Source organism: Rhodofomes roseus (assembly GCF_022264815.1).
Source record: "Rhodofomes roseus strain CIRM-BRFM 1785 chromosome Unknown C8Q71scaffold_17, whole genome shotgun sequence".
NCBI lineage: Eukaryota > Fungi > Basidiomycota > Agaricomycetes > Polyporales > Fomitopsidaceae > Rhodofomes > Rhodofomes roseus.
Genome location: NW_025952973.1, coordinates 124,649 through 137,194, shown reverse-complemented (window position 1 = coordinate 137,194; position 12,546 = coordinate 124,649). Strand labels below are relative to the sequence as shown.

The window sequence follows — 12,546 nt, the reverse complement described above, 5'->3', positions numbered from 1 at the left end:
GCCCATTTGTTCGCCGATCTTGCGCGTATGTGATGGTCATTGGCCCATCCAAGTGTGAACCTAGATTAGGCAGGTCCTGTAGAACGCACCTTCACAACTGGCACCAGACTGGCACTCGGCAGCACTCACAAGAGTTTACGTGCACAGAATATCGAATGGTATCGCATAATCCCAACCTAGAGAAGTGTTACAAACGGTATACTTCGCTTTCTTAGGTCCCTTCGTCTGTGCCGCTGGCATTGCCATTTGACTTCGAGTTTGGCGAAGTCGTCCGGCCCGTGGCCGCGGCAGCAGACGCTCTGTCCTTATTGGACAACAGGCTCTGGAAGAAGTTCTGCAGGACCTCATGCTGCGTTTGGCCGCCCGTCGGACTTGGCGACCCAGCAGACAAAGTGGGCGACGCTGCACTTGACCGAGAGTTGGAAGCCGATACAGGCACTGCCAGCGTTGACGGAGGCCGACCGGACGTTCGGCTGGCATGTTTCCGCCCACCATCTGGAGCTGTGCTCATGCCCAATGAACTCGAGCCACCACCAACGATGCCCTCCATCTCTGTGAGAGCACGCTCGACGTTCGGCAGCGTGAAGCTGCTGCTGCCCATGGGACCAACGATACCTGCAGCGATGTTCTCGTTGGGGTTCCGGAACGCTCCTCGAGGATCGCGGTCTGGTTTCTTCGAGTTCTCGTCGTAGTTCCTCGCCAAAAACGCCTGCTCTGGTGTAGGGTTGTTGAACGGTGGTAATGGCGGTGGCTGTATGCAGTTTTGTGTCAGAAGTATACGGGATCCAGCGCAACATCGACAAACGTACCTTTGCACCCTGGTCAGGTACAAGGGTGGCATACAACTTCTTCGCGCCTGGCTCAGTCTCGCCCTCGTCGCGATCAAGATCACGTTCCAAAGCTTCTCCCCAAGTCTTTGCGTCGAAGCCATCTCTGAGTACGCCAATCTTCCCCCAACTATCCCATCCTGCAGGAACGACGATTCGGTCTCGGTCGAGAGCGTTCGGCTTGTGTTGGAAGGGGAAAGGATTCCGTACGGGCGCAGGTGCTTCTGAGCCAGCCATAGCAGGCGACGGCGCCGGAGGCATAAACAGAAGATGGAGTGCATACTGTCGCAAGACCTGCAGCGTATCCGGAAGCGGTGTTGTGTAGAACAGTCCCGCCCCGTCTAGATATCCAGGTCAGCTGTTAGACTTTTGAGCATAAAACAGCACATACATTTCAGGCAGATCGTCCGCAAGATCTGCATGATGCTGTCTGTCCGCTCCTCCCACTCCCCACCCTTGCCCTTCACCATACCACCCATTCCTGAAGTTCCAGGCCCGAGCACGTCGTTGTTCTCGTCAATGAGGTCGGCCTTCGTACACGCTACAATGATCGGTACACCGGCTGAGTTATGCGTCAGGGTGCCAGGCCCCAGTGGCAACACCGTTCCGGACATGGTCGACGTCGTAGGTATTGGATCGGCGGTAGGTTCCGCGTAATGTTGTAGATATGCCTGCACTGAACTGCATGGTCAGGCTGTCAAACGGGACCAGTGGTTGCAGTCTTACATCGTTCATGGTTCTCCTCACGCACTATCTCCAGTTCTCGACCACTATCTCCCTTCACCCACTTCTCGACCCACTCTAACCATGTTTCCAGTTCCTCGACGAAGGTCCACGGTCGCGTCCAGTCAAGCACGACGAGTATGACTGTATGTGGTAGTGATGCTCGTGGTGGGAGGAAGTGAGGTAGTAGCGCGGTGTATGAGGCTGCTGACGAAGGAACGGTGTAGATTGATAGTCGTGCAAGGATATCTAAGCTCGAAGACGCGTCCATAAGCTTGACTAGCTGCCAATGAAGGAACTTGCTTACCTTCGTCTGCATCGTCCTTCACGTCAGCCCAGTCGTAGCCTAGCGCGAAATCTGAACGATGATCTTCTTTGTCCGCATCCGCGGGTGGTTTCTTGAGCAAAGCGGAAACCAATGTTGACTTTCCCGTGGACGGTTGTCCAAGCACTAGGACCTGTTTCGCTGGGATTGACCGCGACTTAGACACGGAGTCGAGAATTGACGACCATAGGTCTTGTGGGGGGGCGTCCGGCGAGGATGGACGCGAATTATCCATATTTCTTCCCCCTAGTATCGAGACAGACTCCTCCGTGAACCAAAAGTAAGTATGGAGGATGAGAGCAGTGTACTTAGCACGAGCGCAGACACCGGAGTCGTGCACTGCTACCAAGTCTACAGCCAAAGTGGCAGGTCTCTCTTTCAAACCCCGCAACGCGTCTCTTTCGACGCGCACTCCATCCGCGACGGCGTACATACAGCGATCCAGCTCTCCTTCCGCCGTCCGTCCTCCGACGTACCGCGAGGTCATTATGGCGGCAGCAGTACCGGTCCCATACCACACACTCGAGGAATCCCCTAATTCGCGAACCATCAAGATCGGAGACTGGGAGATCACTGCGCGCACGAATCCTATCTCCAATGCGGGCGAACTGGACGCGTTACAGGCGGCGGTCGGTGGGATACCGCTTCCCGAAATGACATTTGGAAACAATGGGCTGAAGCTTCTGCACAAGCCCAGTGGATGGCAGTATGGCTTTGGTACGGAGGAAGCCTTGAAAGGCGTGAAGAACGGTGAACTGGAGCACGGAGACGGAGGTGTCAAAGTCGGATATGCGGATGCATGGCTGAAAAGCAGGTGCGTAAAGAAATGCTCTATGTGTCTACGGGATCATTTCACTGACGGATTGGCAGAACAGGACCATCTTCTCAACTTCCGATGCCTAAAACCGTCCCGACCAAGCCGTATGACTGGACGTACACGACGATCTACGGCGGCCATACACTCTCGTCTTCGTCCAGCACCACCCAGTGGACACCCGCAGATCCTGATAACCCGAAGCATACCATCCCCCTGGCCGAGCTTACGCGCCATGACCCTATTCTGTTCTATGCTGAGATCCCGCTATACGAAGATGAACTACACGACAACGGTTCATCACATCTGCTTGTCAGAATCGTGAGTACGTCTCGCTCAGGCATACGTTCTCAAGGGCCTCAATATACAGGTTTGGTAGCGTGTGATGCCGACGTGTGTCTTCATCCTGTCACGCTTCACCCTTCGAGTGGATAACGTCCTCTTCCGGGCACTCGACACTCGAATATACCAAGCCTTTTCCTCCTCACCACCTCTCGTGGTTCGAGAGACAAGTGGATGGGAGGCACCATATGCCTGGGTCCAGAAAGTGGATACAATACCTCCCCTTTAAACATCGCTATCGCTGACATATGGGATTAGCGACTACCGAAGCGTGATGACTTGACACCGTTGACCGACCCCATGTGGATCGCCAAGATCCTCAGTGAGATGTCCTCAGAGGTCTCGCAGCAAGCTGGGGCCGGTACGAAGTGGAGGGGACTTGGCACGAGAACCGAAGTTGCGGTTCTGAATAATTGATGAAGGTGAGTGACGATGTGGTGCCTGTTTCGTTGTTCCTCATAGCTCTGTGACAAGATAGGCGAGAGGTTGTACGATTAAGAATAAGATCGTTCATCTGCATTGTGATTTACACATGCATTCTCAGATGTATGCGTGTCCTTGAGGAGTCCGAGAGGCACCCTGTCACTGAAGCATGAAGATGACCACCGCGTTGAGGGATCCCGGCTTCCGCTGCTCACGGAGGGTTCGGTGGACGGATCCGAGGAAGGTGGGGTATAAGAAGACGGCCTCGTGAGGTTGCTGTGGCGCAGTAGACATACTGCTAACCGCCTAATGAAGGGTCACAAGCGCATATATGATTGAAGCCTCTACAGTCAGAGAAGCATGTAGCAGTTCTCTTGTCACTGCCGTCAGTACTTCCAGTCAGTACGACGAGGCAAGACAATTGCTGGCAATGCCTGGCATCCTATGTGTAGCAATTTCCACGTGACGTAATGCAATGAGGTCCGCATGTGGGCGCCTCGCGTTCTGGCAAGTCGCCGACTTCGAGCCGGATGAAGACCCTCCACCTCCACTTGACCTCGAACGCTCATCCTCCCTGACTACGAACCACACTTTAGCGCAACTCTTTCTCTTACATACATCATTCGGCGCGCATCATATATCTGTCGATCGAGTTGATACACCGGAACCGCCATGTCTACTGAAGTCATGTCCGGGTCTGCTACTTCCCCTCACCAGCCCCCCATGTCGCGCTCGAATTCCAAGCCTAAGGGCATCCTGAAGAACGCTCCTCCAGCGCACCCCAACCCCCAGCAGTGAGTTTGCATGTGGCGTTTCTATCTGTGTGGGTGCTGATCGCTCGATGCATTGCTCAGCCTTCAATGGGATGAGGAGAATCTCGCGCTCACGGAAGCACAGAAGGATAGTCAGATGAAGATCACCGAGCCAAAGACTCCCTATGTCAGGTACAACGCAGAGACAGATACAGTCGAGGGTGGTGAGCACACTCATCGCGGTACTGTACGCGCAATAAACCAACGATGCCGGGTGCAGATATCCCTACCCTTGATCTCAACGCCAGAACCACAAGCCCCACCGTATTGTCTCCCGAGCGCGCTGCGTCGCCAACGAGTAGCACCGGCGCAACAGGCGGCGGCTCGGCTCCCTCGTCCCGCAGGACGTCCTTCTCGAGCACAGGCCGAACCTCAACGCCATCAGGCCGCCCTGGCAGCGGGCGATCCAGCCGGAGCACGAGCTTCAACCTCCCTGATGCTGCCCGTGAGACGATTAGAATGGACGACCGGCAGCCCGGGGATGAGATCGAGTTTGAGGAGATGGACGAAGAGAGTGCGTCACGGTGTTCTTGGCAATTGCGCTGATTCTCATTACATGCGCAATTCACAGCGGCCGCAAAGCACGCTGCGTTCGTTCGGGCGCGGGGAAGACACTACTCAAATGAGGCAGAAGCTATGAAGGTTCGTGCCTCTGCTCGATCGTCACTGCTATGCATCTCATGCTATCTGTTCGGTCGATTTCAACAGTTGGCCGCGAAGCTCATGGAACAGGATGATGATGAGGACGAGGAGATTGCCTCGGTCGCCCATAGCATCGATGAGGACAGTCTGATGTCCACCGATGAGGAAGTGCCGGCGAAGATGAACGGGGTTATCCACGGCGGGAACTGAATACCAATACCACGACCTTGTAGCTAATGATGAAAGACAGATTCTGTAGCTTGATTGCGTTGTAAGATTTCGAGTACTCATCGGACGTTCTTGCTGGCTTTGTATCTGCGTTGTTTTCTCAGCGCATAAACTTTGCTACGTTCTATTCCTATATACTTTCAGGGCACTAGACTTCGTATCTCGTCTATTTGAGTGGGGCTGTTCGTGAAGTTCTTCAGGCTTCGACTTCGACTTCGTGTGCCTGCCCCCGAAGCGAGACGCGTGTCATGTGACTCGTGTCTCATTAGTTGACGCGTCCGATTTGACTCGACCATGTTCGCGTCGAGCAATTTGTTTCCTGCTCTCCTGTCTCGCACACACGCTCATCCCACCACCAGGTTCTGACCAGGTCTCTATCCTTACCTACCACGATGTCTGCAGAGGCCAGCGGCAAGGGTATCCTCCTCAAGGCCGATCCCATCGCCAACGTCTTCCGCGACGAGATCAAGGCGACGCTCACAACGCGTCCGCGCCCTTCAAAACTTGTCGGTATCCTTGCAACTTCTGCGGCGCCGAGCAAGTTCTATGCGGAGTTCACGCAGAAGCAGTGTCTCGCGCTCGGTATCGAATTCGTGCTGAGGCGGATTGGGGCCGCTGCGGACCCGGCACTGGGCGAGGGAGATGGAGTGGAGGAGGCCATTATTGAGGCGAATGAGGACGAAAGCGTGGATGGGATCATGGTAGGCTACTTGCCTGTTCTTGTTCTTCGTATTCGAGTTCATGTAAATCGCTCGTAATGAAGGTTTATTACCCGATTTTTGGTGTGCAGCAGGTTTGTTTGAGTTGCAACGGTGTGTAGCTGTGAGATTGAAGGAATGTTGTCTGTAGGATCACTATTTGCAGCAGGTAAGCTGGTGACGACACATTCCTGGGTTCCCTGGACTCGAATGAACGACTTCTAAGGTCGTGTCTCCCTTCAAAGACGTTGAGGGCCTGCACTTCAAGTTCCATTATAATCTGTACCACAAGTAGGTTCATCCTCGCTAGCGGAGGCTCGGGAATTCCCTGATTACTTGCACCACAGCATTCGATACCTGGACCCGAAGTCCTTGATCTCCTCAGTCCCTCCCACTACGGCACCCGAACCCGCAGTCGAGGATCAGCCGCCACCGGGTGCGGTGAAGTCCATTCTGCCTTGCACACCCCTGGCCGTCGTCAAGTGTCTGGAACACATAGGCGTGTACAACAAGATCCTCCCTTACGGCGACCGTGCTTACGGGAAGACCATTACGGTCATTAACCGGTATGTCATCCTACGAGCCCTACCTCTCCATCTGGTTCGACAGACAGGGATTGATGAGGTACACGTAGGTCTGAGGTCGTCGGTCGCCCACTAGCAGCTCTGCTAGCAAACGATGGTGCACGCGTTTTCTCCATCGACATTGACTCCATCCAAGTGAGTCTGCCTCACACAAATGTTCCGCCTGCTCACTCAGTCTCTCATCTTCTGCACATCATAGGAATACACCAAGCGTCCGCAACAGAGCTCCGAGTCCGACGCCCAGCGCCGCTTCCACCCACGGCACGTCGTACACCCCTGCTCCCTATCCCCCCAAGACTGCCTCGCGCTCTCAGACGTCGTGGTCTCCGCCGTCCCGAGCGCGCAGTACAAGGTCAAAACTGCGTGGCTCAAGGACGGATGCGTCTGCGTGAATGTCGCGGCGGACAAAAACTTCGAGGCAGATGTTCGCGAGAAGGTAAGTCACCCTTTCTAGTGCGGTGCGTCGCCTGTGCGCGTTGCTGACGGCGCATGGCGGACACAGGCATCGGTGTATATGCCGACGATTGGCAAGGTCACGATCATGATGCTGCTCAGGAACCTGTGCGTGAGCTTGCGTCGTCCAATTGACATCATAGCTGACGACTTTGGTGTGCACTGTGCAGGTTGCGCCTTCAGCAATATGGTGAGTTGACGAAGGCGCAGGCGTAGGCAGGTGCGACGTATCCGCGTGATGCGATGAGAAGTCCCTTGCGGCCGCTTACACGTTGATGTGTAAGGCCTTGTATTACACCAAGTGAATAGACGACAGTGTTGGGCATTATAGAGACGACAGTTAACGTTCAAATGCCATGGAAGGCATTGCGATAGTGATAGATAGTGATAGGGGGACTGGCAGCATGCACAACCAAAGTATGGAGAAAAAATGCAAGGGAGTGCAGATGCGGCATTACTTCTCCGTGCCAAAGCTGTTGGCGTCGGGCGTCCTGATTTGTGGGATGTTGAAGTGCGACTCGCTCGTTGGAGTGCACGAGCCTGAACGCGGCGTGGCAGGAGCAGAGGGCGTGCCTGCATGCGATAGATCTTCGTCCTCGACCATGAAACGCACGCGGCGGCGGTGCAGCTGGTGTGAAGTCGTACGATCAGCGATATCACGGGCTGAGTACCCCGATCTGGCGCTCACCTGTGGCAGCTTCGGGATGAGCACGAAGAGGAGAGCTGTAAGGTTGATGGCAAACATCCATGGGTTGTACTCTGAGTAGTGAGTCGAGGCGAGGAAGCTGAGTCGAGGGTCAGCGACACTGTGCTTGGCGGAGAGCGCCAGCCAAAAACGCACAGAAGAATGGGCACCACCATTAGCCACTTCTTGGCTGGGGTGTACTGGGCACCCTGATCAATTTGCTCCCAGAGAGTCAGCTCGTCATACACGCCGCCATGCAGATCGGACTGGAAGGGTATCCCTGTGACCCAGTGAAACATCAGGTATGTTAACTGAGCGCCTGTTAGTGAAGGTACTGCGGGCGGACACAGGTCGGACGACGTACGCTTAGATACGTGAGGTTCACCACGAACCAGCTGATGTCCTGTCTCATGCCTGGGACGGTGTCGATGACCATCTTGCCCGCGAAGATAAGGGCGGGATGGATGAGCCATGCACCTATGCAAATTCTGTCAGTCGCTGCGACCGCGGTGGCGGTGCACTCGTACAGCAGGTCGCCGAAGAAGTGCTCACCTTTGCGGTTGACCCATTCCACATTCATGTTTTCATACGCTGCGGAGTCGAGCGCATCCTCCTGCGAATTATCACCAACCTGTTCGACTTTGACGAGACTGCTGCTGCGGGCGCGGGTGGGGATGCGGACAGAGAGGCCCTGGATGGGCTGGGGGATGGGCAGAGTGGGCGAGGCCATGCTGCTCGCCATGGCGGGTGTTCTGGCTGCGTGCGGGCGATGCGAGCGAGCGGGAGATGCTGGACGCAGCTTGAAGGTTCGCACTGGCAGAGGAACTTGAAGTCGTGGCGGCTCCGAGCAGAATAGGCGCCCGCTATATGGGCGCATGCGCGCTAATCGTCAGACGGAGCCACTAGACGCCCGCACTCGTCTGCTGCCGCCACAGAACCCACACCCGGTCAATGCACCCGCGCCATGCTCCTTCACTGGTGCACCCTTGAGCCTTCTGGCGACGGAAACCTCGCCGCCATCCGCTTCTCCTCGCCTGTGCGCGTCCAGTCCATCCGCATCTTCCCAAAGGACGCTCGTCCGTTTGCGCAGCACCATGAGATAGTCAGGTTAGTTCACTCGTACAAGGCTAAATGGTCGCGCATTACTCACTCCATGAACAGTGAGACGGAGCCGCAGGCCTTCCTTCTGCACTTGTACTTCAGCGCATACCGCGTAGCTAGGCCAGATAGCAAAGAGAAGCCGAAGCCGACCAATGCCTTAGCACCGACGGCGCTCGCCTATGCAGGCGGCGAGATGGAATTCGCCGTCCCTATGGGCAATGAGGTGCGTTGTGTGCTGTCGTATTTCGTACCTGCTGGGGACAGGTGTGTGCATGTGGACGTCTGTGGGCGATGCACGGCGTTAAGGGGTCATGCGGCCACACAGTGCTGTGCTACCGTGTATGCCCACCGCCGGTGCCCTTGTGTTCGCTCTTGGGCATTGGTAGATGTGGCAGGCACAGTAGCTTAACAGTAATGGCTGTTGAACCGGCTCCCAAAGTGCCCCGCATATATGCGCGCAGAACTGTCGCATGCATACTCCTCGCTCCCGGGTGATCTACAACTGAAATATCTGACGAGCAATATGACAGTATGCCACGCGCTTGATCATCGTGAGGGGAAACTTCGAGCGCGTCTCCATGGCTATTTATGGCGACGTCATGTCAGAGCTGCCTCCCCCACCCACGACATACGAACCCAAGCCTCTGCCAACGTTTGAACCTACTCAGATCTCGCGAGCGTTAGACCCGTCCAACTCGCTCGACCCATCTGCACTCGCGCGCGAGCTGTTGAACCTCATTCCAGACGCTCCACCGCTTCCACTCGCTATTCGGCTTGTATTCTGTCTCAAACCTCCAAGTGACGATTGGGATCTGCCTGAATTCCCGTACATCTTCGCTGAGCTCGACGCTGATACTGCGGATCTTGACCTAGAAAAAGCATCCGCACTGACCACAAGACCTGTCTCCGACGATGTCGAGGATGAGGTTCTGCTTCGCTTTGCGGATAGTATGGGTCAACTGACCCGTGAGAAGGTATGAACTAGCCATTGCGTTATCCAGCAGCGTGCATACTTACCCTCGTCTTCGACCAGGGTGACAACCAGGCCTTTCGTGTGGCCAGCATTCTGAGCAATGCCGCATCACAGCACCCCAATATGGCAAAGTCTCTTCTGGTGCGTGTCTTGTTCAACGGTCGTCATGGGTGCTCACTGCCATGTAGGACAAGCTGGATGTCCCTGCCATCTTTGACTCAAACAACATGGACGAGAGCATACTGATTCGGTTGCGGGACGCCGCAACGAATGCCGACATTGCACGGCATCTCAATAGTGACTACTTCTTGCAAACCCTCCACACTATCACGAAAGACGCAAACGCCGACCCCGAGACCCAGTCCGCAGCCACCAAACTCATCGCGCGCATCCAAGGCTGGGCTGTCCTCGAAGATACGCTCTCCAATACCCAGGGTGACTTCGTCACTGCTGCCACGCTGCTCAAAGAGAATGGTACAGAGGAGGCCGCACTCGGCGTCTGGCTCGAATCTATGATCACACATGAAGACATTGCTGCGACTCTCCGCGAGATTCCGCTTATGCCCATCCCACTGCCGCATCCCCCGTACCTGTTTGGAAGCCTGAAGTCGTCGATATCGCACGACGAATTTGTAGCGTTTTTGAGGGCTGTCATTGGCGTTGCTGCAGTGTTGGCTGTGTACGCGTTCGCCGATGCGTGGCCACATACACTTTGTCGCGAACGAGCCCTAGCGATCATCCGGCTCTGGCAGGGCGTCAATGGGTATCGGGAGGTACGTCTCTACGACTTTCATCTTTATGTGGGCTTGACAATGCAATGTGTCAGATCGTGAACCATCTATTAGTCTTGAAGCAGATGATCTTCCGCCTTGACTGCATGATGGATAGTGATCCTCCGCGACGAGCCGGCGTTGACGCGGAGCACATCCTGGTCAACCTTGCCAAAGACCCCCAGGCCATTTTGCAACCTGACTTCATTGATTGCATCCTCGGACTCAAGGCCCCTCTTGCAGTCATCACCGAGGAGGAACGGATGTCTATGAGACGCGCTGCCATTGTAGCTGACGACGGTCTGCCCGGAGCAGTCGATGAACTCCTTCGTCCCATGGACCGCCCACCAACGCTCAAGCACCTCCGTGCTATGCGAGTGGCGTTCGCCGTCATCGACGACGAACTGCGTAAGGACCGCGAGTACGATGTCCTCCGGGATTTCTGGCATGAAGGCTCTCGTGGTCTTGTTGGCCACCTCGCGGACATCTTCGGGCCCCTCGTGAACGAGATCAAAAGCCATTTTGCGCTGATTCCTCCAGCTCGCAAATCGCAGGAGGTCATGAGCGGCCTGTTCCGCGTGGCAGACGAGCTGCTCAAGCTGCTCTTGCGGCTGTTCCCTTCCTATTCCCTCCCAAGCCGCGCTGTCCGCGTTCTTACAGCAAGTGTCGCCGACCTCTTTGTCTGCACGGATGCGGCGGATGTGCTCTATTCCCAAACCAGTCCCCCCTGCGTCGCTGCGGAGGAGACGCGCCAATCATGCATCGATGTCGTGCGCATGCTCTCCACTACCTCAGCTCAAGAAGGCGTTCAGCTTGGCGCAGAAGTCGTCCTAAAGACCCTCCTCCGGCACGGCCTGCACGTCGAACAACGCGACCCGGTCCACCACCTCCTGCAGGTTCTCTGCTTGATCGACTACCTCCTACCGATGCCCGATGCCGGCGACGAGAATGAGACGATGTGGACGCAGCGCGTGATGCCGCTCGTGCTGCAGGAACTCTGGCAGTTCTGCAGGGTGCTCGATACCGAGAACAAGGTTCACTTCGTCAAGCGGCTGAGCAGCCTCGACCGAGGCGTGATCGGAGTCGCAGAGTGGTTGATCGTCGAGGAGCTGAAGGAGCTCCTCCATGTGCTTAGGTTGCTGGAAGACCCCACTGTGCAGCTGCACGAGCGAGTTGTGCGACAATATCAGGTCACAATGGCCCTGAACTTCCTCCTCGATCTTGCCCAACCTTCCTCGACTGCGTCTAGGATCCTCACTGACTGTCTGGCTACGGTTCCAGAGGCAACGTCCACTATGACAAGTTGCATACTGTCGATCCTCGATCAGCGCTTGTCTGCGCCTGGTCTCACCGAAGTGGTACAGACTGTGACAACACAGTGGCACCGGTTGGACGCAGCTCTTCGCGCCGTCCTCGCTATTGCGATGATGCGCTTTGTAGGTTCCGATGACAACCCAGACACGTCTACACTTGACGATGCCGTCGCTATTCTTACATCGACCTCGATCCCGGACAACCTCCTGGATCTTGTTCATCAAGAACTCGATGCTGTCCTCGACCGTTACGGGAGAAACACAGATGCTTGGGACGCGACTTCGTGCCAAAGGAGATGCCTGCCGCTGTTGGATTGGCGCATCAGCACGTCAAAATCCACGTCCGAGTCAATCACGTTGAACATCACAGCCTCAGCCTGGACGGACTTCAGCAATCGCATGCAGAACACCGTCTCGACGGGGGACAGTGGGCACTGGGATTCATTGAAGGAGAGAGTAACCGTACAGCATATCAATTTGCCTAGTCCACCGATACCCCTGCCGGAGTCTATCGAGCTTTCACTCGAAGATGTTGAAGACCTCCTGCAACCCCAGATACCCGTACCATCTACACCGCCACGTAGGGCACTCAACCAGGATGTACTAGGGCTCGTGACAATCTCCCCACCCGCCCTCATCCGCTCGCCCGCATCCACAGGGCTTACAAAAACGTACAGTAACAACGATTTCAGGCAGCTACGGCAGACGCCCTCGGCGAGGCAGAACACAAGTCGGTTGCCGAGTATGCACGTAGACGTAGGTGTAGCAATGGTCGTTTGACCTTTAACCCTTCACACTGATGGCGCGTTCGGGGGGCGCGTTTAGGACTTCGA

The 12,546-nt window shown here is 55.7% G+C and overlaps 6 protein-coding genes across 6 annotated transcripts; 4 read left to right on the top strand and 2 right to left on the bottom strand.

The window, feature by feature from the left end:
* Window positions 1–146: 146 nt before the first annotated feature.
* C8Q71DRAFT_772052 (dynein light intermediate chain-domain-containing protein) lies at window positions 147–2,231 on the bottom strand. Its single transcript, XM_047924388.1, has 5 exons — window positions 1,858–2,231; window positions 1,554–1,799; window positions 1,219–1,503; window positions 810–1,168; window positions 147–751 (listed from the first exon to the last, which is right to left on the bottom strand). The coding sequence occupies exons 1-5, from the start codon at window positions 2,108–2,110 to the stop codon at window positions 212–214; spliced, it is 1,683 nt and encodes a 560-aa protein (XP_047776398.1). The 5' UTR covers window positions 2,111–2,231; the 3' UTR covers window positions 147–211.
* Window positions 2,232–3,453, top strand: C8Q71DRAFT_772049 (type 2A phosphatase activator TIP41). The gene is made up of 3 exons (XM_047924387.1): window positions 2,232–2,689; window positions 2,746–3,010; window positions 3,069–3,453. The coding sequence occupies exons 1-3, from the start codon at window positions 2,364–2,366 to the stop codon at window positions 3,258–3,260; spliced, it is 783 nt and encodes a 260-aa protein (XP_047776397.1). The 5' UTR covers window positions 2,232–2,363; the 3' UTR covers window positions 3,261–3,453.
* Window positions 3,454–3,969: 516 nt separating this feature from the next.
* Window positions 3,970–5,387, top strand: C8Q71DRAFT_772043 (uncharacterized protein). The gene is made up of 5 exons (XM_047924386.1): window positions 3,970–4,248; window positions 4,309–4,430; window positions 4,487–4,780; window positions 4,838–4,908; window positions 4,975–5,387. Exons 1-5 carry the CDS (start codon window positions 4,127–4,129, stop codon window positions 5,116–5,118), a joined length of 753 nt encoding a protein of 250 aa, XP_047776396.1. The 5' UTR covers window positions 3,970–4,126; the 3' UTR covers window positions 5,119–5,387.
* A 141-nt stretch (window positions 5,388–5,528) lies between these two features.
* On the top strand, window positions 5,529–7,070 carry C8Q71DRAFT_712280 (NAD(P)-binding protein; the record flags this gene model as incomplete). Its single annotated transcript, XM_047920848.1, has 8 exons — window positions 5,529–5,837; window positions 5,900–5,929; window positions 5,986–6,003; window positions 6,061–6,125; window positions 6,182–6,400; window positions 6,469–6,553; window positions 6,618–6,854; window positions 6,921–7,070. 8 exons carry the CDS (start codon window positions 5,529–5,531, stop codon window positions 7,068–7,070), a joined length of 1,113 nt encoding a protein of 370 aa, XP_047776395.1.
* Window positions 7,071–7,325: 255 nt separating this feature from the next.
* On the bottom strand, window positions 7,326–8,298 carry C8Q71DRAFT_859954 (Orm1 type endoplasmic reticulum protein; the record flags this gene model as incomplete). Its single annotated transcript, XM_047927726.1, has 5 exons — window positions 7,326–7,499; window positions 7,560–7,656; window positions 7,713–7,867; window positions 7,921–8,033; window positions 8,109–8,298. 5 exons carry the CDS (start codon window positions 8,296–8,298, stop codon window positions 7,326–7,328), a joined length of 729 nt encoding a protein of 242 aa, XP_047776394.1.
* A 222-nt stretch (window positions 8,299–8,520) lies between these two features.
* Window positions 8,521–12,493, top strand: C8Q71DRAFT_712127 (uncharacterized protein; the record flags this gene model as incomplete). Its single annotated transcript, XM_047920838.1, has 6 exons — window positions 8,521–8,663; window positions 8,718–8,880; window positions 9,188–9,631; window positions 9,691–9,771; window positions 9,819–10,403; window positions 10,457–12,493. The coding sequence occupies 6 exons, from the start codon at window positions 8,521–8,523 to the stop codon at window positions 12,491–12,493; spliced, it is 3,453 nt and encodes a 1,150-aa protein (XP_047776393.1).
* Between the last annotated feature and the right edge of the window lie 53 nt (window positions 12,494–12,546).

Excerpts from the sequence above, each read along its gene's own strand:
- C8Q71DRAFT_772052 (XM_047924388.1), bottom strand. The coding sequence starts at position 2,110 with ATGGATAATTCGCGTCCATCCTCGCCGGACGCCCCCCCACAAGACCTA. Across the intron at positions 1,800-1,857 it reads GAAGGACGATGCAGACGAAG|ATATCCTTGCACGACTATCA; the intron begins GTAAGCAAGTTC and ends CTTCGAGCTTAG. Across the intron at positions 1,169-1,218 it reads GCGGACGATCTGCCTGAAAT|ACGGGGCGGGACTGTTCTAC; the intron begins GTATGTGCTGTT and ends CTGGATATCTAG.
- C8Q71DRAFT_772043 (XM_047924386.1), top strand. The coding sequence starts at position 4,127 with ATGTCTACTGAAGTCATGTCCGGGTCTGCTACTTCCCCTCACCAGCCC. Across the intron at positions 4,781-4,837 it reads TGAGGAGATGGACGAAGAGA|CGGCCGCAAAGCACGCTGCG; the intron begins GTGCGTCACGGT and ends CGCAATTCACAG. Across the intron at positions 4,909-4,974 it reads ATGAGGCAGAAGCTATGAAG|TTGGCCGCGAAGCTCATGGA; the intron begins GTTCGTGCCTCT and ends CGATTTCAACAG.
- C8Q71DRAFT_772049 (XM_047924387.1), top strand. The coding sequence starts at position 2,364 with ATGGCGGCAGCAGTACCGGTCCCATACCACACACTCGAGGAATCCCCT. Across the intron at positions 2,690-2,745 it reads GATGCATGGCTGAAAAGCAG|AACAGGACCATCTTCTCAAC; the intron begins GTGCGTAAAGAA and ends ACGGATTGGCAG. Across the intron at positions 3,011-3,068 it reads CACATCTGCTTGTCAGAATC|CGTGTGATGCCGACGTGTGT; the intron begins GTGAGTACGTCT and ends CAGGTTTGGTAG.